General features: G+C 41.2%; 1 protein-coding gene and 1 long non-coding RNA gene across 8 annotated transcripts in view; one reads left to right on the forward strand and one right to left on the reverse strand.

Annotated features, from left to right (window-relative positions):
• AGA (aspartylglucosaminidase) overlaps positions 1 to 7076 on the reverse strand; it is a 30466-nt gene extending 23390 nt beyond the window's left edge. For 3 of the 5 annotated variants that reach the window (XM_005556357.4, XM_015450529.4, XM_045393084.2), the window contains exons 1-6: positions 6913 to 7076; positions 4906 to 5059; positions 4208 to 4320; positions 3012 to 3124; positions 1660 to 1774; positions 530 to 605 (exon numbers count right to left, since the gene is read on the reverse strand). In XM_005556357.4, the coding sequence (XP_005556414.3) occupies positions 530 to 605; positions 1660 to 1774; positions 3012 to 3124; positions 4208 to 4320; positions 4906 to 5059; positions 6913 to 7039 (698 nt within the window). In that variant the 5' untranslated portion in view covers positions 7040 to 7076. The remainder of the gene's footprint in view (positions 1 to 529; positions 606 to 1659; positions 1775 to 3011; positions 3125 to 4207; positions 4321 to 4905; positions 5060 to 6912) is intronic. The other 2 variants (XR_012435365.1, XR_012435364.1) reach the window with 1 other exon arrangement.
• A 111-nt stretch (positions 7077 to 7187) lies between these two features.
• LOC123573662 (uncharacterized) overlaps positions 7188 to 24189 on the forward strand; it is a 157103-nt gene continuing 140101 nt past the window's right edge. For 2 of the 3 annotated variants that reach the window (XR_010587092.1, XR_010587090.2), the window contains exons 1-2: positions 7188 to 7922; positions 9700 to 10047. This is a non-coding gene — a long non-coding RNA (uncharacterized lncRNA). Of the gene's footprint in view, positions 7923 to 9699; positions 10048 to 16063; positions 16180 to 24189 lie in introns of those variants that run through there. The other variant, XR_012435366.1, reaches the window with a different exon arrangement.

The following is a 24189-nucleotide window of genomic DNA, read 5'->3' on the forward strand; positions in this document are numbered from 1 at the left end:
CACCCCTTCTTCCCTAGCCAGTGGGAGCCCTGAACACACACACACACCCCCAAACACCCACACTGGTGGGAGCCCTGAGCATGCACGCACACACACGCACACACACACACACACACACACATTCCTTCCAAGCCAGTAGGGAGTTCTGAACACATACACACACACGCACCTTCTTTCCAAGTTAGTGGGAGTTCTGAATACACGCATACATACACGCACACAACCTTCTTAGCCAGTAGGAGTGCTAAACCTCAACTACCATGAGTCAGGGCTCATCTCTAAGCATCACTTTACTGGTGTTCCTAACTACCCCAGCTTAAAGCGATCACCTCTGCCACCCCTAAACCCTACAGCACTGGCTGTGACTCCCTCTCCTGTGACACTCAGCAGACAGTACTGCATTTTCTTTCACACTCGTTCATCGTAGCTGTGAGACTAGGGCTGTGCTTTGCAACCCCCATAGCACCTGGCATATATTGCTCTGCATTCAATGTATATTTGACAGCTCTGTTCTTTTGGAAACACTAACCCATGTATTTTGAATTTTATACCATTTGTAGATGTACCAGCAGCGATACGTCCTGTCTTATGGATTACAACCATGCCTAGAAGTTAAAAAAATAAACAAATAAATAAACCACTGTAGGTGTATAAAGTTTACCTCAAATATAACCAAATAATTGAGCAGGCGGTAATAACTGCTGTGGTCTGAATGTTTGTGTTTCCCCAAATTCATATCAACATCCTATTCCACAAGGTGATGGTATCAAGAGGTGAGGCCTTTGGGAGCTGATAAGGTCATGAGGACAGAACCCCCATGAATGGAATTCACGCGCTTATAAATGAGGCCCCAGAAAGCTTCCTCGTCCCTTCCACCATGTGAGGACACAGCAAGAAGACGCCATCCATGAGCCAGGAAACAAGCTGTCTCCAAACTCTGAACCTGCCAGTGCCTTGATCTTGAACTTCCCAGCCTCCATAACTGTGAGAAATAAATTTCTGTTGTTTAGAAGCCACCCAGTCTGGGTATTTTGTTAACTGCCATGGTAACAGGCAATTAACATTATTCATTAACAGGTGGGGCCTTTAAGAGGCGATTAAGGCTAAAAGGGCTTAATGCCATTATTGCAGGGAGTGAGTTCCTGATATGAAGGATGAGTTCTACCCGATTTCCTGTCTCATTCTCTTGACTGCCACCTTGTGATGGCCCTTGCCAGATGCCAGCACCCTGTTCTTGAACTTCTCAGGCTCCAGAACTGTGGGCCAAATTAACTGTTGTTTATAAATTACCCAGTCTGTGGTAGTCTGTTATAGCAGCGAAAAACAAACTAAGACAAAAACTAATGTAAATTTTTAACATTATAACTTGGAAAAAGTTATTGAAGGTCACTAAACTACAGCAACATAACACTGCCAAAAAATGAAATATCAAATAAAGATTTAAAAATCCACAAGTGAATAGTCACTGGGTTTTAGTTGTCTTGTATAAATAATTTACCAAATTTTATACAGTTTCTAAGACTGATCAATCTATAGAGAGAGACACTTAATTGGCAGTTAAAACAATCAAAATCAACTGCCGGTAGAAGAATAGGGAAGAGCTACAGGAAGATAATTAACTAAACTTTATCCATAAAAACTGCACAAAAGGCAAATTACCAATAGTGTCATGACCACGATTATCTTCTGTTTCTTTATGGATAGGAATATCCTGCTTTAAGATACCAAGTGGTTTGTAGGGTCCGCAGTATTTTGAGGGATCTGGTACAACATTCTGTAAACAAGATTTAAGTTTTACTTCTTACAAAGGGTATTTTTAGAAATTGCCAAGAAATTACGTACAATCACTAAACACTAGCAACGAATCAAGAAAAGACATGTGGTAACTTAAAAATAAGAATTAAAAGCTAAGAAATCACTAAGTCTCATATAAAAACAAATAAGGTAAATAATTTTACTGAATATCCATTCTAGTCTAAGAATTAAATAATATAGGTGAGGTATCTATATTGCATGACACAGGTCCCTTATTTGTCTCTTTATATGCCTAACATTCTCAACACAGTAGTAGATATAAAGTGTTTTAAAATTAGACATTAATCCTTAAACAAATTAGATACACACTGGACCTCTAAATTTCAGAAATTTGTTCCTTGGCAAAGAATTCTGAGATTTAAAGTAAAATATGTTTTAAAAGCTTTTATTGTTTTTTCAAAGCTAGGTTTATGTGAATATATTCTAAGTTGTGCTTTAAGATATCTTTATAAATCTTAAAGGCTCGAGAATATAACGCAAACTCATAAATTTAGGTTGTGTACGTAGGCTGATATTAAAACAAGAAACCTATTCCTATTCCTCATGTCTTACACATCAGTGCACTAAGTGCCTCCCCTAACTTCGTTTTATGATTAGCCCCTTTCAAGTGCTAACCCAAGGGACTTCTGACTTGATGGCTACTCAAAAGTAATTAGGACTTAGGGAAGAAATAGATGAGGGACTAAGATATCCCATACAAGGACTCTGTATGGCAAAGGCAAACTGATTTATGCTAAAAGTCCCATTAAAGACAAATCATTCCACTGGTAACACACTAGACATGTAATATTATACGTTCTCAAGTCAAGAACAAGATATTGGATATACTGCACATAGATAAAATCTAAGAAATATTTTAGACTCATAGTTTCCAAACTGATTTTTTAGACTTAGTTACAAGGAAATACAAGCAGCAGCCCTGATTGAGGCAGCCACCTCCACATGACAGAAACTTCAGTTTGAAAACTGTTGCGAGAGACCAGTAGCTCTCCACGCTGGATATGTATCCGATGCAGCTAGAGGTGTTTCAGGAATATCCACACCTACAGAGTCAACTAAACTAAAACCACTGGTTCTAATGTACAGCCAAGATGCTAACCAGCACCCTAGACAACAGACAGGCAACAGTGAGCAGAAAGGATGTCATTTAATATCTTCAATTAACTTATTTTTTAAAATTAAGTAAGTGTGCATACCCTCCAATAATTTGGCTGGCAATTCCGAGCAAGCCAATCTGAATGAAGAGCTTGAGAAGCACTGGTAGATAAATCTTCATTGACAAACCCCATACTTTCGGCAAATTTGGTGGCTGGAGATTGGAAAAAAGGAAGGTGTAAATTATTCGAGTATTGTCTTTTCAACAAAAATATATGTACTAGAGGCATTCTGGGTCAGCAGCATCTTAAGAGAGCTACACAAAGACTTTCGAAGAAGTATTCATACATGAACAGTTTTAAGAGACTCAATTTTTACACCTTCGATTTCCTTATGTCCTTCCTAAAACTGATCTACTTAAAGCCGTTGGGGTATGCATTATAAGAGTTCTCATCCTGGCCGGGTGCGGCGGCTCATGCCTGTCATCCCAGCACTTTGGGAAGCGGAGGCGGGTGGATCACCAAGTCAAGAGATTGAGACCATCCTGGCCAACATGGTGAAACCCCGTCTCTACTAAAAATACAAAAATTAGCTGGGCGTGGTGGTGCGTGCTTGTAATCCCAGCTACTTGGGAGGCTGAGGTAAGAGAATCACTTGAACCCAGGAAGGGGAGGTTTCAGGGAGCCGAGACCGTGCCATTGCACTCCAGCCTGGGTGACAAGAGCGAAACTCCGTCTCAAAAAAAAAAAAAAGAGTTCTCTTCCCACCTCGCCTCCTCCACAATTTTCCTCCTTCCACTTCACAAAAGAAAAGACACACTTCTCACCAATACTGAGTCTTAGAATTGCACTGAAACTAGACTGCAATGCCTAGATATAAAAAAAAACTTTGAGACACCAAAGGAACAACTGAATTCCAATGAATGGGTAGCAGATCCTTTGACTTGTCAGGTAGTTTCTAATTCTGTAGATGCTACAAAATTGAGGGAAGACTACTGGAGTTGTTACATAATAGATCATTAACAATAAATTTTGACTACAGGTCACTGTACGGTTTTTGGTCTGTAACTTGGAAGGTGTTCAAATAACAGACACCATCGTAGCAAAACTTCCATTCCCTTCTTCTTAGAGATGAAGAAGTAAAGAGATTTAGAAGTTACTTACCCAGTTAAATAGATGTTAAGTAAAACAGCTGGAATTTGAACTTAGGTCTGCTTTTATCCGTGATTTTGTACTATTTTTCAGTGAAAACTATAGTCAAAAGACTAGAAAAAATTTCAGTGTAGTTAAAACAATACCTGACTCTCCTACTAAAAGTGTGTGTGTTGTATGTTCCAGTACTTTCCGTGCCACACCAATAGCATTTTTAATTCGTCTAAGATCTCCTACTGCTCCTACATCCATAGTAGTGCTGCAAGAAAATGGAATGCAGTTAAGAAATAAGAAGTTTTCAGAGGTTCATACATTAAAAACATTGCTTTTCTCCAATCAATAGTGTTTTGCAGTTAAACTCCACCATCTTAACACAGAAGTGACAACACATCCATGAAGTTCATATAGATTCCCACAATCAGACAAAATTAGGGAAAAAATAGAAAATCAACTTGCCTATACCACAACAGCACTAAAATTCTCAGTTTCTCCAAGCTAATTTTAAATATGGCTTTTGAAAGGGGCCTGAAGGCCTCAGGTCAGGCAAACCACAGGATTTGTGGACAGCAGATAAACGATTGTTTATAAGGTCAGAGACACAGTTTTTCAGCTTGGCATTCTCCCAGTTCTAAGGAGACTACCTAACTCTCCATGTGATATTTCTATTACTCTGATTTTTTTTTTTTTTTTTTTTTAGTTGAGAGGGAAACTGTGTTTAGAAAGGTCATTAAGCTAGGGGTTTTGACCTGTGACAAAACTCATGCATTCTTTCATCTTGCTCTCAGAAGACCACAACTCTAAATGTAACTCAACATAATAAACAGGACCTGAACAGTGTTCTTACCCCTCCATGATCATGGCATCTAATGTGGTTTCTCCAAGTTCATCAGGACTTCCTCCAAAGCCTACAGAGCCGTCACACTGCTCTGTCTCACACATGGCACAGCCGCTCTCCACCGCATCCAGGGCAGAGCCTCCAGATGCTAACGCCCTCCACGCTGTGAATCAAATCCCAATAATGCTTGTTGATATTTATATATATATTTCAAAGCCAAATGCAACAAACCAATTCCAATTTAACAACTTTTTCACATTTACTGAGTTAAACTGACTTTTTAACACATTAGTTTGTCAAGTGCTACAAACGAGTCAGAGTCATAAGAGGCAAAGTTATTTAACTAGTTATCAGAAGAACTCAAAAACTGGCTATTGGTGCAAAGTTTTTTTTTTTTTTTTCCACTTACTAATATCTATTTCCTCTGTGTGTAAGAAACGAAATCAGTATCCCCTCCTTTATTTTAAAAGGTACCATCAAAACTACTAAAAGGCAGTTAAATAAAAAATCCACTAAACCACAGCCTTCTTCACACATTTCTTCTGCATCATTAGATTAAAATATGCATAATTAATATATGTCTTGAGGTAACACCTATCCCAGCAAGTCTTAATAATACTGAACAGCAAACAATTACAACGTGGACTTCATATGGATTAGTTCATTGCGTCTTCATAACAGCTTCTGTGGTAGGTACTGTACAATCACGACCCTCATTTTAAAGAAAAGGAAACAGAGCCAGAGGCCAGGCAGTTAGCTGAAGGTCACACAGTTGGTAAGTAGCAGAGCCAGGATCCCATACATGTGGGGGTGTGGGGAAGGGTCTTCGATGGACAATTTCTTTCCTGGTAACAACAGAATTCCTTGAAGGGCAGGTGCTCTTGTTGGTAGACACTTTAAGCATCATTACAGCACCTACAGGCTTGAAAGTGTATTTACGCAAGTTCCCTCTTTCAATACAGGCAGCTTACACAGAACTGTCCCCGCCCAGACTGCTGCACTTTCTTTTCGTCTCATTATCGCTGGGAATATCTTTCCCACAGCCTGTTTCTTCATTTTCTCTCAATCGTATGCACTGCCTATAATACGGAAATTTAGCTCCACCACATTCTGGAGTCAATTCTGCCCCAGAAAGTTAATATGTTAGCAACCTCAGATGGAGGAGGAGGGGTCTGAAAAATGACTCTTCTGGTCATTAAGCAAATGAAAGAAACAAGCACAGTACAGAGGAACATGCCAGGATAATGGTACGTAAGGGCTATTAACAAGACGCAGAAGACAGGATCCGAACTCATTCCGGGCACAAGCACGAGGGCAGTTAGGTCAGACAGCTCTTCCGGGAAGAGACGACGCCTTAGCTTAGTGGTTCTCAACCCTGTCTGCAAATCGAAATCACCAAGGGAGCTTTTTTTAAAAAAAACACAGTTGCCCTGGTTCCAGCAGTTAGATCACAATCACAGGAGGTGGCCGCCGCCAGGATGATTTTCTGAGAAGCTCCGCAGACAGTGTTAACGTACAGCAAAGGTTGGAACCTCGAATTCTAGGTGGCAAGTAAAGCATGACAACACGTGGCAAAAAAAGTAAATGGCAAAAGAGTTCGCTATGGCTGGGAAACTATTAGTCGTCTACAAAATTGCGAAGAAGGGAGGGATTAGAAATGAGAGGTGGAGACGTAGACAGCTCGCGAAAAGACTGTCAGGCAAAAAAGCGTCCGTGCTACTTGAGTAAAGCATAAAGGCCATAACTATGGTCAGCAGCAGGGTGGAAATATTATTGCGCTGCAGAAGGGAGGACCTAAATGCAGCAGTTGTAGGTAGGGAGGATGCAGTAAAGGCCACTTGGAAGAGACTGAGCGGCGCTGGAGATTCAGGAAGAGCTAGAGGGCGGGACCGCGAGGCCCGGCCCAGCCCGGCGCTCGTCAGTCCGCCTGGCCCGGTGACTGCATTGGGGCGGACTGATCCTCCCCACCCGCAAGCTCTCGCGGCGCAGCCACCCACCCAGGCCGCCAACCCGCACCTGCTTCGGTTGCATTCTTAAAAGGCCAAGTGTTGAAGACCAGGGGCAGAGGGCTGGAGCAGCGCACTAGGGCCTGGCAGAGCAGAAGCGGCACGAGAAGCAGAGGCAATTTCGACTTCCGCGCCATAGCTGAGCGCCGAGGGCACTAGCGCGAGAAAAGTCCCGGCAGCCAGCGGTCGCGGAACAATTAATCCCAGGCGCCCCGCCCGCTTGGCGGCCACGCCCGCTCTCTCGGGGGTGCGCCGAGGCCTCCCTCAACTCTCGCGGGACCTGGCGTCTTTGGGCCTGCGGGAGCGTGGTGTCACGCGGTGCTGAGCTAGCTGTTCCCTGCGCTGAGGTGCTTCTTCCTAAGTGCTGTGCAGATTTTTAAAACAGCCAAACAAGTTGTTGCTTTTCCTGTTGTTAGATTTAGCTTGATATTGGGAAATTAATACAAAATTATTCAACTCTGGCTTGCAGGGCCCTAGGAACTTTAGCTGATTGCTGTGTACTATGGATTTGGTTCTTTTACTGTCTTTTTAATTTAAAGTTGAAGTTGAAAGGTTTGTCAAACTCAGTATATTCTTGGGGATCCCAGGCCTCGGAAATCTGCAGTAGTGAGGAGTGTAGGTGAAGCGTGTTTGCTTACGACCGGATTCATTTTAGATTTTTTTTCCATTCGTAGCGTCCATCATTTTCGCACGACGCGTCTTTGTAGCACTTTCTCATTATAAATCCCTGAGCTGGAAGAAAAACAAATGGCCTATGTACCCTCTACCTAGCACACTGAAGTACACCTTCCTGCACCTCCAGGACAAGAAGGCTACCTCCATTCCTTTTTAAATGTATTTTCACCTTCCTGCCTGGCAACTATAAGTGCTAAATAAATGAATAAAAGGAGGAATGGGGACTTTACGTGGCTGGTGGGGGCTCTCAGTTTTGTTGCTGGGCAGAGGTGCGAACATGAATTAATAATCCCTTTGGGCGTCTGGAATGCCTGCCCATGTTGCCAAGGCAAGACACATAATCAGGTAATGTTTTAAATGGTCTATAAATCTATGCAAACTTTAAAAATATGAACTAGGCCTGGCGCGATGTCTCATGCCTGTAATCCCAGCACTTTGGGATGCCGAGGCGGGTGGATCACGAGGTCAGGAGTTCGAGACCAGCCTGGCCAACATAGTGAAACCCCATCTCTACTAAAAATACAAGAATTAGCCGGGCGTGCGGGTGCATGACTGTAGTCCCAGCTACTTGGTAGGCTGAGGCAGAATTGCTTGAACCCAAGAGGTGGAGGTTGCGGCGAACTGAGATCGTGCCACTTCACTCCAGCCTGGGCAACAGAGACTCCGTCTCAAAAATAAATAAATAAATAAATAAATAAATGTGAAAACATGAACTAGGTAGGAGTTTTGAGACAAAGCCTTCAAGGCTCTTATTGATTACTAGGAAATTTAATACATAATTTAAAGAACATAAGACAGCCCAGAAGTATAATTATCCCGTTGGGCAGTGTTATTTAAAAGGTACAATAAAGAGAAATTTTGTAAGTTCCTTTCATGGGGTTTGGAAGAGGAACAAGTCATCTGTGCTGGAGTAATCAGCATAACCCAATGGCAGGTGAAACTGGAAACTTGGGTGAAACAGGGTAAGAAAGCAAGAAAAACATGCATTGTCCTCTGAGTAAATTTTCCTCAGCTCCTGGGCTATTTTTATGCAGCCTTAAGGAAGTAGGACGTGCCTTTAGCAAAAATTGTAAAATACAATACATGGAAAATTGGTCTTAGTACCCCCGATCTCTCTAGCCTCTTCCTGTTTAAGGTATTTCTGTTTCTTCTGGCGGGAAGAGCATGATCTGTTACCTCCTACTATGTCTATTTCTCCAAAATTATTTCTTCTTAAATAAAAATTACTGTCAGAGAAACAGCTAAATTACACTATAGTGGGAATGGCTGATAGAAGGTCTCAATATATCAACTTTTCCATGGATATTTGTATGTATGTATTTTTTGAGATGGAGTCTTGCTCTGTTGGCTAGGCTGGAGTTCAGTGGTGTGATCTCGGCTCACTGCAACCTCCACCTCCTGTGTTCAAGGGATTCTCTTGCCTCAGCTTCCTGAGTAGCTGGGATTACTACTGCCTGCCACCATGCCGGGCTAATTTTTGTATTTTGGGTAGAGATAAGTTTTGCCATTTTGGCCAGGTTGGTCTTGAACTCCTGACCTCAGGTGATACCCCCCCCCCACCTCCCAAAATGCTGGGATTACAGGTGTGAGCCACCGTGCCCGGCTATTTGTATTTAAATAATTAATATGCAATCCGTGAAGAATGTACCCGATTCAGTGTCTTCATAGTGACTACTAAAATACCCACTGGATCCACTGTCCAGTTTGCCTAAACTGTGGCTATTTCTTAAAGAAGTTAAATTCGTCTGGATATTTGGTTCCTTCTGGAGCAGTTTTCCTTGGACTAACACTTGAAGAATAATTTTCATTTTAGTCCTAGAAGTAACCTTCTGTTACTCTCACTTAGGTGTTCTTTCGGGCCTAAATATAATTAGATGCTCTGCCTTTGTTTTGAGATAAATCTAAAGGAAAAGGAACACCTGTTAACAAGTAGCGATGCCGCACGAAGGTGCTGGGAAGGGAATGCTGGGAAGGGAAGGGCGTGGTCCCTTTAAAGATACGGACGGGAAGTGCTGGGTAGAGGAGGGCGTGGTCCCCGGCTAGGGCTGCACCCCTGGGTCTGTGCCCACCTAGATGAAGACAGGTATTTTTGTTTTCCTGCCCAAATGTTGCATTTCCCAAGACCACCCTGGCCTGCCATGCCCTCATCCTGTTCCTATAAAAACCCAGAGACCCTGGCAGGCAGACACACAAGCAGCTGGACGTTGAGAGGAGCATATCAGCAGGGAATACAGGAGCGGCTGGAGGTGGAAAGGAACGCGCCAGCATAGGAGCACACCGGCATGGTCGCAGGCCATTGACCAGCGGAAGGATGCGGGGTTTCTCCAGGGAGGTCAGAGAAGAGTCAGGCGTCCGTACCTGACTCCAGGAGAAAACCCATCTCCCGTCTGCCGAGAGCTACTTCCACTCAGTAAAACTTTCCACTCATTTTTCAAGCCCACGTGTGATCCAATTCTTCTGGTACACCAAGGTAAGAACTCGGGATACAGAAAGCCCTCTGTCTTTGCGATAAGGCTGGGGTCTAATTGAGCTAACACAAGCCGCCTACAGACGGTTAAACTAAAAGAGCAGCCTGTAACACACGCCCACTGGGGCTTCGTTGGTAAACATTCACACCTAGACACTGCTGTGGGGTCGGAGCCCCACAGCCTGCCCGTCTGTATGCTCCCATAGAGGTTTGACCAGCAGGGCCCTGAAGAAGCGAGCCACACCCCCATCACACGCCCTGCAAGGGGGACAGGGGAACCTTTCCCGTTTCAGTAGTAGACCATAAAATAAATGATCCTCAGTTTTTCCAGCATCCTCTCCCATTTTTCATTCTTTTCAATCATTATACACAAGGGCAGATATATTTAGTGTTACTGATAAAGGAACTATTTGTAAAATTATTTTTATATAAATTTAGAATGCATTTCACAATTTTGTTTGGTAAACTGTTTCTGTTCCTAAATAGAGCTTACTTATAACTAGCAAATACTTCAGGAGGCTTTTCGAGACTTCGATTTTAAAACATAGGGTGCGGCCAGGCCCGGTGGCTCACATCCATAATCCAGGCACTTTCGGAGGCTGAGGTGGGTGAATGGCTTGAGCCCAGGAGTTTGAAACCAGCCTGGGCAACATAGCGAGATTCCTGTCTCTATTAAAAAAAAAAATTAGGCCAAGCGTGATGGCTCACGCCTGTAATCCCAGCACTTTGGGAGGCCGAGGCCGGCTGATCACCAGGTCAGGAGATCAAGACCATCCTGGCTAACACAGTGAAACCCCGTCTCGACTAAAAATACAAAAAATTAGCTGGTCGTGGTGGCGGGCACTTGTAGTTCCAGCTACTTGGGAGGCTGAGGCAGGAGAATGGTGTGAACCCAGGAGGCGGAACTTGCAGTGAGCCGAAATTGTGCCACTGCACTCCGGCCTGGGCATTAGAGTGAGACTCCGCCTCAAAAAAAAAAAAAAAAAAAAAAAAAAAAAAAAAATTTAAACAAACAGGTGACTACATAATCAGCTGTAGTAATTAACTCATGTAAGCTTCCTAAGCCATGCTCTTCTCATCTATAAAATGGAGATAATAATAGTGTTCTTTCTTATTTTACAAAGCTTTGTGAATGAGGCAGGAGACGTGGGAGAATGGTGGAATACCAGGCAAATTAAATAAAATTCTCTTATTGGCCATTCCCAAGTATCTATAATTGATGTCAAGGACGCAGTGCAGAAACATACAAGGCAGCAAAAGGAAATCAATTTGAGATACAGAAATTTCCACAGGAAGAATAACAAGTTGGCCCAATACTTATAATGCATTTTAAAGTAATCACTTAGAGTTTCCTTGAACATATTAAATGAGAATTAAAAATAATGTTTTTAGTCTACTTGGAGCTGCCTAAAATTTGGTTTAAATGCTTATAAAGATGGTGCATGGCAGGACTGTGAGATTTCTTGATGTCTTAAAAACAGCACTCTTAAGTCTTAACAAGGAAAAAGCCTCAAATGGAATCTTAAGTGATGTTGCAAATAGAGCCGTGTGTGTGTTGGAGGTGGGTGGGGGAGTTTCAGACAGCTGCAGGCTCTCTTACTTCCTCTAAACTTCATGGCTTTCAATTTATCAGTCTCAGAAGGATGAAGAGTTGAGTCCCTCCTGATAGCATTTGAAGCGGTGGTTCCACAGAGGATTTAATGCTGTAGTTGCAGGGAGTCTAGGTGTTTCAATTCTGAGGCTTAAAAAACTAAGCCATCCCCTCCGGCTTTTGCACTGATGCTATGAAATCCATTTGAGAAACATGTCCATGTTTTGCTACTTGTTCAAAGCTGTAAGCGTGACTTCGCATTGAAATGATAATTTCTTTTTCAAAACTCCCCACTGAACTATTACCTAGGTTATCTAAATACAGGCTATTTACTTGATTGGCATTTGCTCTTGTCAGTTTCACAAACTGTAAGTAATGATTTTTTGCTGATGTTAGAGCACTGTGGTACTGTGTTTCTAATTTAAATCAATGTCTACATTAATCTGGGAACACTTGATGTTACTACCTGATTGTATATTCTGGATGTAATTAGAGTCATTATACAGAAATAAGTGTCATCTTCTTGTTCTCTAAATGAGAAAAGAGAGCATTCTTCTTTTCTGAAGTAATTTTTCTGGGTCATGCCCCCAAAACCATTTGTCAAATCAATAGCAGATTCTAATCACAAACTTTCTTGACTTTTTAACCTTTAAGAGTCATCTTAGTGACTTATAAAGACCAAGATTGTGCAGTAGAATGTGGGCCTATTAAGTTATTTCTTATCAAAATAAATTAGGTACAGCATATTTTCAATGTGTAATTGTAATACTGGGCCACTGCTGTGATACAGTTTTCATAACAAGGACATAGTAGACTATTAAACATGGTGGATCTTGCTTTTTATGACAGTTGTTTATAACATTATGATGTCTTCATAAATGTGATCCATTACAATAGTAAAGCCTTAGGGCAACAGAATAGGTGTCAGGATGTCTTCCTACCATTAAAAAATGACTTTGACATTGTTAAGGTAGTGTGACAGATGATTTCAATAAAGAAATTCAACAATAAAAGCAAACTTCTAAACTAACAGTGACTTACAGGAAGTACATTATGTATTTAAAATGATATCTACTTGTTGATCATGATAATGAGTATTAGAAAACTATCCAAATAATGAACACATGTATCCTGTGTGTAACTACACAAATAGTCTGTTATTTCTCAATCATTCATATAAAAATTTGAAAGGAAAGATTTCCACATAACATAGCTTATTTTTTTTTTTTTCATTTTTTAGAAACACTTTTGTGTCCTTCAAATGTCTCCGAAGTACTCTAGCCCTTGTTGAAAATCACCAGCTTCTTAACATTTTGATATGTATCTGTTTGGTGAAAAATCTTGGTATTATACACACCGTTGTAGAACCTACTTTTTTGTTTAATATATCTTTGACCTCTGCATATCATTAAAGTTTATGCTTTTTAAAAACCTTCATTGTGCAATGTAAATACAGTGAAGGTCATAAAATGTAAATGAATAAATAATTTTGTAGAAAATGAACACCTATATAATCACCACTTATATAAACAAATAGAATATTGTCAATACCCCAGAAAACCCCTAAGAACCTCTATAACATGTTCTCTGAAGACTTAAAAAAATTTATTTAATTTTTTATTTTTATAGATATGGGGTATAAGTGTAGTTGTGTTATATGTATATATTGAGTAATGGTGATGTCTGGACTTTTAGTGTACCCATCACCCAAACAGTATACATTGCACCCAAAAGGTAGTATTTCATTTCTCATCCCCTCCTTCCCTCTCACCTTTTGGAGTCTTCTGTTATTCCACTCTAAATGTCTGTGTGTGCTCATTGTTTAGCTCCCACTTACAAATGAAAACATCCAGATTTTTACTTTATGTTTCTGAGTTATTTCACTAAGGATAATGGCCTTCAATTCCATTAACATTGCTGCAAACGACATGATTTCATTCATTTTTATGGATGAGTAGTATTCCATGGTGTGTGTGTGTGTGTGTATATCACATTTTTAATCTGATTGTTTGCTGATGGACATTTAGGTTGATTCCATGACTTTGCCATTGTGAATAGTGTTGTGATAAGCATTTGAGTGCAGGTGTGTTTTTGATAAAATGATTTCTTTCCCTTTGGTTAGATACCCAGTAGTGGGATCACTGGATCGAAGAGTAGATCTATTTTTAGTTCTTTGAGAAATCTCCATACTGTTTTCCATAGAGATTATACTAATTTACATTCCCACCAACTGTGTATAAGTGTTCGTTTTTCTACACATCCTTGCTAACATCTGTTGTTTGTTGCTTTTTTAGTAATAGCCATTCTGACTGGTATGAGATGGTATCATTGTGGTTTTAATTTGTATTTTTCTGATGATTACTGATGTTGAACATTTTTTTTCATATGGTTGTTTGCCAGTTGGATGTTTTCTTTTGAAAAATATGTGTTCATGTCTTTGCCTACTCTTTAATGGGGTTATTTGTTGTTTTGTCATTGTATTGTTTGAGTTCCTCCTGAATTCTGGATATTAGTCCTGTCCCAGATGCATTGTTTCCAGATATTTTATCCCATTCTGAAGGTTATCTGTTTACTCTCTTGATTACTTAGTTTGCTGTGTGGAAGCTTTTAGGTTTAATTAAGTTCCATTAGTCTATTTTTGGTTTTGTCTCATTTCCTTTTGAGGACTTAGTCATAAGTTCTTTGCCTAGACCAATGTCCAAAAAAGTTTTTCCTAGATTTTATTATTACATTATAGAATTTTTATAGTTTCAGGTCTTACATTTAAGTTGAAGACTTTATTTCTTAAGAACAATTTTTGGTTCACAGCAAAACTGAGCAGAAAGTACAAAATATACTCCTGCCCCCACATATGTTAACCTTCCCACCAGAGTGGCACATTTGTTACAGTTGATGAACAAATTGCACACATCATTATCATTCCACATCCATAGTTGATATTAAGGTTCACACTTGGTATTATACATTCTATGGGTTTGGCAAATGTATACTGGCCTATATTCCATTAGAGTATCGTAAGAATCCTCTGCTCCACGTATTCATCCCTCCCTCCCCTCGAACCCATGGCAACCACTGACCTTTTCACTGTCTCCATGGTTTTTGCCTTTCCCGGAATGTCATTTGGTTTGGATTGTGCAGTATGGAGCCTTTTTAGATTGGCTTCTTTCACTTTGTAATATGCATTTAAGGTTCCTCCATGTCTTTTCATGGCTTGATAGCTCATTTTCTTTAAGCGCTGAATAATATTCCATTGTCTGGATGTATCACAGTTTATTCATTCTCCTACTGAAGGACATCTTGGCTGCTTCCAAGTTTTGGGAATTATGAATAAAGCTGCTGTAAACATCCTTGTGTACCTGGGTGTGGTGTTGTATGTCTGTAATCCTAGCTACTGGGAAGCCTGAGGCATGAGGATTGTTTGAGCCCAGGAGTTAGAGACCAGCCTGAGCAATGCAGCTAGACCCTGTCTCTAAAAAAAAAAATTTTTTTAAGTTAACTTTGTGGTGGCAACTGCTGCCTGTAGTCCCAGCTATTAAATGGAAGGCTGAGGCAGGAGGATTGTTCAAGCTCAGAGTTTCAAAACTAGAATGAGCTGTTTGCGCCATGGCCCTCCAGCCTGGGCAACACAGTGAGACCTCATCTCTGAAAAAAATTCCATGTGCAGAGACAATGTAATTTTAAAGGATGTATAAAATCTATTTATGATACACAGAAATTACTTAACCATTGATTTCTGTTGCTTTAAAAATTTTTGACTTTGTGTATGAAGAATTTTTTCAGAATTAATCTGTCAGATACTATGTTGAGTTTATATGATAGTCAGTAGCAATTAAAATAGCATCACGCTAGATCATGAGTGAAGGTCAGTATTAGGAATTCAGGACTCTAACAGGGATCAGGTGCGTGAGCAGAGCTAGCTCTGTATGTTACTGACACTAAGGTTTCTGAAGAGTCAGGGCAGATTTAGAAATTAAGCAGGTCTCCAAATTCAGGACAAATTCAGGGAGTCAGGTGGTTTGAGAGAATGGTACCAGAAGATCTCTGATATGAGGAAGCCCCTCATAGATCAGAGGGGCTTGAGACAGTGTCTTGCTCTGTTGCCCAGGCTGGAGCGCAATGGTGCAATCTTGGCTCACTGCATCCTCTGCCTCTTGGGGTCAAGCAGCCCTTCCACCTCACACCCTCCTGAGCAGCTGGAATCCCAGGCGTGGGCCATCACACCCAGCTAATGTAGCTTCTATGGAAGAGGCTTTTTAACCTTCCTACCATCTTTATAATTTTCTACCGGCCACAGAATTGGGTAGTTGTAAAACCACTCACTTTTAATTGCACCCAAAGCTCTGAGGACACTCAGTAGTTTAGGTGCCCTTATTATTGGATGGCACTTAGAATAAAGGCACAGATTAAAAAGTTTTTTTTTCATGCCAGGTCTCACTGTGTTTCCCAGGCTGGGTGCAGTGGCTATTCAAAGGTACAATCATAGCTCAGTGCAGCCTGGAACTCCTGGACTCAAGCAGTCCTCGTGCCTCAGCTGGGACTAACAGGTATGTACCACCACACCCAACTCATAAATCATTAAACCCCTTGAATTTCATAGGTTTAGAGTTATGATCATTGTAACTCTGTAATTTTGTATTAGCTTTAAGTGCTTTTGGTTGCAAATAACAGAAAACTTAATGGTGATTTAAAGCGACAAGCAAGGCTTTATTTTTTTGCACCTGATAAGTAGAAAGCTGCTGGCATTGGTTCAGTAGCTCTAAACTGTGAGAACTTACTTGCTGCTTTATTTTCACAAGACAGCTACTGTTGCTCCAGACATGCATCCACTTTCAAGCTGGGAAAAAGGACAAGGACTTGGTATCAGCCGCGTCTTTCCCTTTTCATCCAGAACGCAAAAGCCTTCTCAGACACTCCCAGTAGAATACTACTTTATTCTCATCATCAGAATGATACCACCTGGCCTTTTCAGTAAAATCTCCAGTAATCACAACACTTCTTTCTTTTTTTTCAAAAATTTTGAAGGATCTGGATTTTGCTTCTGGATCAACATAGTATATAATGGGACCAGGAGTAATGGCTCATGCCTGTAATCCCAGCACTTTGGGAGGCCGAAGTAGGCAGATCACTTGAGGCCAGGAGTTCGAGACCAGCATGGCCAACATGGCGAAACCCCGTGTCTTCTAAAAATACAAAAAATTAGCTGGGTGTGGTGGTGCATGCCAATAATCCAAGCTACTCAGGAGGCAGAGGCAGGAGAATTGCTTCAGCTTCTCCTCTCCCCTCCTCTCCCCTCCTCTCCCCTCCCCTCTGGTCTCCTCTCCTCTCCTCTCCTCTCTCCTCTCTCCCTTTTCTTTTCAAAAGTATTTATTGGCTGCCTACCATGTGTCAGAGGTTGCCCTGAGCTCAGATCAGGCCACTGCACTCCAGCCTAGGTGATAGAGCGAGACTATGTTTCAAAAAACAAACAAAAAAACCTCCCAAAACCCACATAGTACATACTGGGAATAGCACATACAGAAACACAAGCTCAGATACTTAGGTGAGCTTGAAAATTTAAGACCTATGTAAATGTCTAGAAACGTTTTGAAGGACTTTGGACTTCAGAAGAGTCTAAATTCAGAGTCTAAATCTATCTTATTTAGATCTCAAGGACCAAAGAAGCCTCATTCAACATCAGAATTCTGACTGTGGTGCTCAAGGGGGGATTGAAAGGAAAATGACAGTTCTCCATCTGGGAGAAAAAGATGGTTGTTTTTCAGAATAAGAGATTAAAGGAACATGGGGGATTAATGCCTGCTAATCTTGATCTTCTCTAAGAGCAGTAAAAATCACCTGCCAAGATTACAACAGATTTGAAATTGAATTGGTGACTAGAAATTGGTTAAGCTTTTTAAAAGATTTATTATGGAAAGCCTCATGAAGATAGGCAATAACTGAACAAAAAAGATTGTGAAACACGAATGAGGATCCATTTGATTGAAGTAGCCTAACATTGCTGAATCCTAATTAATCACAATCTTTTGCCTTTCTTCAGTATCATTTTAAAACACCTAAGTTATAACACTAAAAGTGAGAGTCATCCCCTACTGTAGAGGGAGTCTAGCTGGTTGATGGGAAATCTATTGGTATTGCTGATAATGACAAAGTGCAGGCTGGAGTTGGAAAATGAGTAGTTTGTAATACATGATAACAGCCCTTTTCGTATACCACTAACATTGTATTCTAGGCTTCAAAGGTAGGTTCAACCACAACTTGCAGAGGGTGTCTTGCAATATAAGGGTGACTTAGCCTTAGAAACCCTAACAATTGTTGCTTTTCATTTGCCTTTCTTTTTTCCTTACTTCTTTTTCCCTCCCTGCCTCTCTTCCTTCCTCCCTTCTCTTTTACTTTTTCCCCTCCTCTCCCTCCCTCTGCTCTCCTCTCCTCTCCCTTTTCTTTTCACAGGTATTTATTGGTTGCCTACCATGTATCAGGAATGTGTTTAGGTGTTATGGATATAGTAGTGAATAAAACAGACAAAATTCCTACTCCGATGGAACTTATCTAAGCTACTACACAAATGTATAGTAAGAGTTTAGAACCCATGGAGGAAATTGAAGCAGCATAATGGAATTGCTGGGGTGGGATGCTCATAGTGAAGTGATGAGAAGTGGATTTTTTTGTTTTGTTTTGTTTCGTTGTTGTTTTATTTTTGTTGTTGTTGTTGTTGTTGTTTGAGATGGGAGTTTCACTCTTACAGCCCAGGCTGGAGCGCAGTGGTGTGATCTCGGCTAACTGCAACCTCTGCCTCCCAGGTTCAAGCGATTCTCCTGCCTCAGCCTACTGAGATAGCTGGGATTACAGGCGCCCACCACCATGCCTGACTAATTTTTATATTTTTAGTGGAGACAGGGTTTCGCCATGTTGGCCAGGCTGGACTTGAACTCCTGACCACAGGTGATCTGCCCGCCTCGGCCTCCCAAAATGCTGGGATTACAGGCGTGAGCCACCACGCCTGGCCAAGAAGTGGTTTTGAAGGAATAACCTACAGGGCTTGGTGACGGCTTGGATATGTGGTGGAAAGGAGAGAAAGTGAAGCACCGAACTTTACCTAGTTATATTGAACAATGTGACTGGACATCGCTTAGGATGAGGAATACATTTTCGGCCTTGGATACAGAGTGACCTTGGAGTTGACTTAATTAATGCAGTACGCTAGCATATTTCTGAGCCTTATGAGGATAAAATCTATATTGTTCACAGTGGACTCAGGAAAATACCCACAGAAGTGATTGCTAGGATTGAGAGAGTAGCTTCGTGAAAGTAGGAGTAGGACTGTCCTGCTCGATTCTGGTATCTTCCTCCAAAGAGGAGAGCCATATCCCTGACTGACCAAGCTTTAATGTTGAAGTCAGCTGGAGTAAGAAGAAAAACTGAGGAATGTTAGAGGAAGACACTCCTTATATTTCCTTTCATGTCAAGGGTATTCAGTGAACCACCGTCTTCCTGTTCCTTTGCTTTGAGTGGCTTCTTTGATTGATACATTTTGAAAGACAGAACCGGGCATGCCAGCATCATCTTTGACCCTTTTCCTGTTGATCCTGAGCTGCTTACAGGGACTGCGTTTTTTCTTCTGCTTTGTCTTGCCTCTCTGGGTAAATCTGGCGTTGAATGCTAGGAAGTCCCTTTGACTCTCGAAGCAAGAGATGGCCTGTGACTTAGTCTTTATTAACTATGAAAGTGGTCTTCAGTCCTCTCTGTGCCACTCCTTAATTTTATATTTCAGTTTACTGAGAACCCTGGTGGGGAAGAGAGTTACTCTTTACTGAGTCCCCTAGAGAAGCAAGAAGCAGTAAGAGTCACACCACTTTCTTCTGTTTCATAGCAGTTTACAAAACAGAGTCACATGTGTATTATCGTCTATAGCTCCCATTTTTCTGGTGAAGGCATTGAGGTTTATGTAAGTTAAATGACAGGACCAAACCTATAGAAACTAAAAGTAGGCCGGGCGCGGTGGCTCAAGCCTGTAATTCCAGCACTTTGGGAGGCCGAGACGGGCGGATCACGAGGTCAGGAGATCGAGACCATCCTGGCTAACAAGGTGAAACCCCATCTCTACTAAAAAATACAAAAAACAACTAGCCGGGCGAGGTGGCGGGTACCTGTAGTCCCAGCTACTCGGGAGGCTGAGGCAGGAGAATGGCGTAAACCCGGGAGGCGGAGCTTGCAGTGAGCTGAGATCCGGCCACTGCACCCCAGCCTGGGCGACAGAGGGAGACTCCCTCTCAAACAAAAACAAAAACAAAAAAAAAAAAAAAAAAAAAAAGTAGCAGTGAGATACTGTATCTACAGTTCCTTCGACAAATACAGTATTCCTTCCTTCTGGCCATGACTACTTTGGAGATTCATTAAGGATAAGTTTTCTTTTTGTCACTGGGGTGGTGCATACGTGCATCAAAGTTTGAGCAGCAGCATAGGGAATCTCTGTCAAATTGTGAAAATAGAAAACTTACTACTATATATTTTCTTGAATCCTTGCACATTCATTCATCCATCTCATATTTGAAATATGTCAGATTTTCCACTCGTATCTGAAATGTATTCAAATATATTTCCTTGAGAATTGCCCTTCACGGAGTTTCTAATTTAAAGTGCTGAATTCTGGTATTAATTTTGTTCTATTTGTTGACCTGGTGATATTTGTGGTTCAACTAAGATATGAGTAATAATATCCCAACAATGTTGAAGCATCTCCATAGCAGCTGCTTTCCAGTCACGTACTTTTTAATTCCTCCACTAGAGCAGAATGTGGTATCTATTAATTATTGCAGAATTTTAAAAGTCTCCCGCTTCACAATGGAAACTCCGTTGCACTTATTTTAATGTGAAGGAAAATCTAACATGGTGAGTACCCAGGAGAGTCATTATGGATAGACAGCAGTACAGTATGAATGGCCCTGGAATGTTGCCATGTGGCAGTAAACCCTTATCTCCAGCCAAGACCCATCAACACAAATAGAAGGAATGTGAATTAGCCATGGAGGCTGTGCGTTTACTATTAAGAGCAACTGTGCAATCTAGTTTTCAAGACCCATGCTACCCAAACACATTTTTCTACGTTACATAATGTTATCATTTAAATATTGTCATTGAAATGTGAAGACCAGCTGTGCATATCAGGACACAGCTGTCGGGTTGAGGTGCAGATAAGCCATCTGGTGCCTGGTTCTGGGTGGTTAAATTCCAGCTGGGGATTTAACTTCATATCCAGCTGTGATAAAGTAGATTGAAGGCTGCATATTATTCCGCAGAAATCACTCCTTCGGGATACTTCTCAGAAATAAATTTTAACCAGAGGTGTCATTGATTGGTTTTATACTTTCAATTACAGCATTTGCCAGAATAAAACCAAATGAAAAACTGTTCTGTCGTTTCATTTTCTTTGTATGAAATAAAACCAAATAGTTAAAGGGAATGAAGCTTCTTCAGTCTTCTTCAAATTATATCTGTACAGGGACCATCTGCTGTCAAATTGCCTGGCTTCACACATCTCTCTAGATGACGAAAAGAAAAATCAGGTGATCCATAAAAGCTGAGTAGGAGAGCAAAGGTGGTAATTATCCTGATTTCCAGAATCATTGTGTCTGGAGCTATGTGAAATATGAGAAAGCGACACCATTTTAACAACAGTGGTTTCTTGTGCTCAGACACACCTCTTTCGCGATTTCAAATGGTTTCCAGGAAAGGACGTTAAAATCCTGCCTTGCCCTTTTGTATGTGTGGCTAATCATGGAGTCCAAGAAGGAAAATAAAACCTGAGAAAGTGAGTCTTCTCCAGTGTCTTCAGGCATGTTTGTGTAGAACTACCCAATTATAGAATTAATTGGTATTACTGTTAAACATCTTCAAAGGAGTAGACTTTTATTGTAACTTATTGCAACATTTTAGTGAATATAGATCATTTTATCTAAAGCAAGTAACGCTAGGATATATTAAGTAATGAGTGAGATAGAGTTATAGTATATTACAGGTAAAATGGTTACTTCTTTCTTTAAAACTAATTTGCTTAATTCTGGCCAGGGTGGTGGCTCATGCCTGTAATCCCAGCGCTTTGAGAGGCTAAGGCGGGCGGATCACTTGAGGCCAGGAGTCAGAGACCAGCCTGGCCAACTGGTGAAACCCTGTCTGTAACAAAAATACAAAAACTAGCCAGGGGTGGGGCACAGGCCTGTAATCCCAGCTGCTTGGGAGGCTGAGGCAGAAAGAAGAATTGCTTGAATATAGGAGGCGGAGGTTGCAGTGAGCCGAGATCATGTCACTGCACTCCAGCCTGGGTAACAGAGTGAGATTCTGTCTCAAAAAAACACAAACAAAACTAATTTATGTAATTCTTCCATCGAAGTACTAACCAGGCCTGATCCTGCTTAGCTTCTGAGCTCAAGATGAGAGCAGGTGTGTTCAGGGTGGTTATGGCCATAGACTAATGTACTCAATTCTATCCCGTGGCTACTGATTGGAAAACCAACCTTGTATCTCTAGATGGAACTTTCTTCTGGCAGACACAATTGCTAATTTAAATAAACTAAGAAGTGAATGTGGGTGTGTGTAGAGAAAATTTTCAGTAAAAACACCATTCTCTTTTCAAAATGTGTTTAGAGAAAATCTTGTAGGAGGAGTATGTGAATCAGTGGAACCCAGAGATAAGTATACTAATGCAAACTTCAAATGCAAACCTTCAGATTCGGCAGTTTATTTTCTTTTGATTTTACACGCAGAAATCTTAAATTCAGGACTTGTTTCCAAAGGTTTGAGATGTCTAAGATAAACCACTGACAGTGGCATATTGTCAGAAAAGCTGAAGGGAGAATATACTTCTTTTGCATGTGTTTGTGGAGGAAAGAGAATTTAAAGAAATATTTTTTGGAAGCCAGTCATGGTGGCTTAAGCTTGTAATCTCAGCATTTTGGGAGCATGAGGAGGGACGTTTGCTTGAGGTTAGGAGTTCAGGACCAGCCTGTGCAACATAGTGAGGCTGTCTCTACCAAAAATAAGAAAATTAGCCAGGTGTGGTTGTGCATGCTTATAGTGCCAGCTACTGGGGAGGCTGAGGTAGGAGGATTGCTTGAGACCAGGTATTTGAGGTTACAGTGAACTAGGATCATGCCAGAGCACTCCAGCCCAGGTGACAGAATAAGACCCTGTCTCTACAAAAAAAAGTTTTTTGGAATTGGTATCAGGATTATACACTAATTAGCCATTTCTCCAAAATATGTTTTAAAAATCTTATTAATACATTGAATGCAAAATAAAGAAATCTACCCTTTAAATTCTATAGGTGCCCATACTCTACATTCCATTCCCTGGACTCAATAGGGCTGACAGTAGCAATGTAAGCAACTTCGTGGAGCACAGAAGAGCAGGCCTTGATTTCACAGAAGTTTTTTGTTTTCTTTTTTGAAATGGAGTCTCGCTCTGTCACCCAGGCTGGAGTGCGGTGGCACCATCTTCGCTCACTGCAAGCTCCACCTCCTGGGTTCACGCCATTCTCCTGCCTCAGCCTCCGGAGTAGCTGTGACTACAGGCGCCGCCACCACGCCCGGCTAATTTTTTGTTTTTTTAGTAGAGACCGGGTTTCACTGTGTTATCCAGGATGGTCTCGATCTCCTGACCTCATGATCCGCCTGCCTCGACCTCCCAAAGTGCTGGGATTACAGGCGTGAGCCACCGCGCCCGGCCTCACGGAAATTATTAGTCAAAAATGAGAAACAACAAGGAGAAAACAGGAGTCTACCAAGATTCTAAATTTACAAAGGTTCTAAACTCCTACTACACCTCTTGTTTTTAGATCTTAACTGTTGACGGTTGTTAAATTTCAGACTCATTCTCTTCTTCTCATCCAGAATACTTAAACATAATTTTTACATGCTTTTTTTACTACAAGGTTTTGTACATTGAATTGAAGACAATGAAAAACTGAAAATTGCTGCTACTTGGTGTTAGAAGTTTCATTATTTGACTGAAAAGAAATTAATTTTACTGAACTCACCATGCCGCTCAGAAGCCCTTCGGTGATGGCAAAGAGCCCCTTCTTCCTTACAACAAAAAGGCAGTAACTGGGAGGGAAAGTGTAAGGACAACCAATTTTCAGCGACTTTGCCTGTTCACTTTGTGTAAATTCTCTTTCTTCTGAAAATGGCAGGTGAGCAAGGATCTCCTGAGTTAGTGAATTTTCAAAATACTTGAAGCTAGGCGAGGCACGTGCCAGTGGCTCACGCCTGTAATCCCAGCGCTTTGGGAGGCCAAGGCGGTGGATCACCTGAGGTAACCAGCCTGACCAACATGGTGAAATCCCTTCACTATTAAAAATAGAAAAAGTAGCCAGGCCTGGTGGCCTATGCCTGTAATCCCAGCCACTCAGAAGACTGAGGCAGGAGAATTACTTGAACCCGGGAGGCGAAGGTTACAGTGAACCGAGATCGCACCATTGCACTCCAGTCTGGGTGACAAGAGTGAAACTCTGTCTCGAAAAAAAAAAAAAAGAAAAAAAAATACTTGAAGATAAATATGTATATAAT

This window comes from Macaca fascicularis, chromosome 5 (assembly GCF_037993035.2).
Source record: "Macaca fascicularis isolate 582-1 chromosome 5, T2T-MFA8v1.1".
NCBI classification, from domain to species: domain Eukaryota; kingdom Metazoa; phylum Chordata; class Mammalia; order Primates; family Cercopithecidae; genus Macaca; species Macaca fascicularis.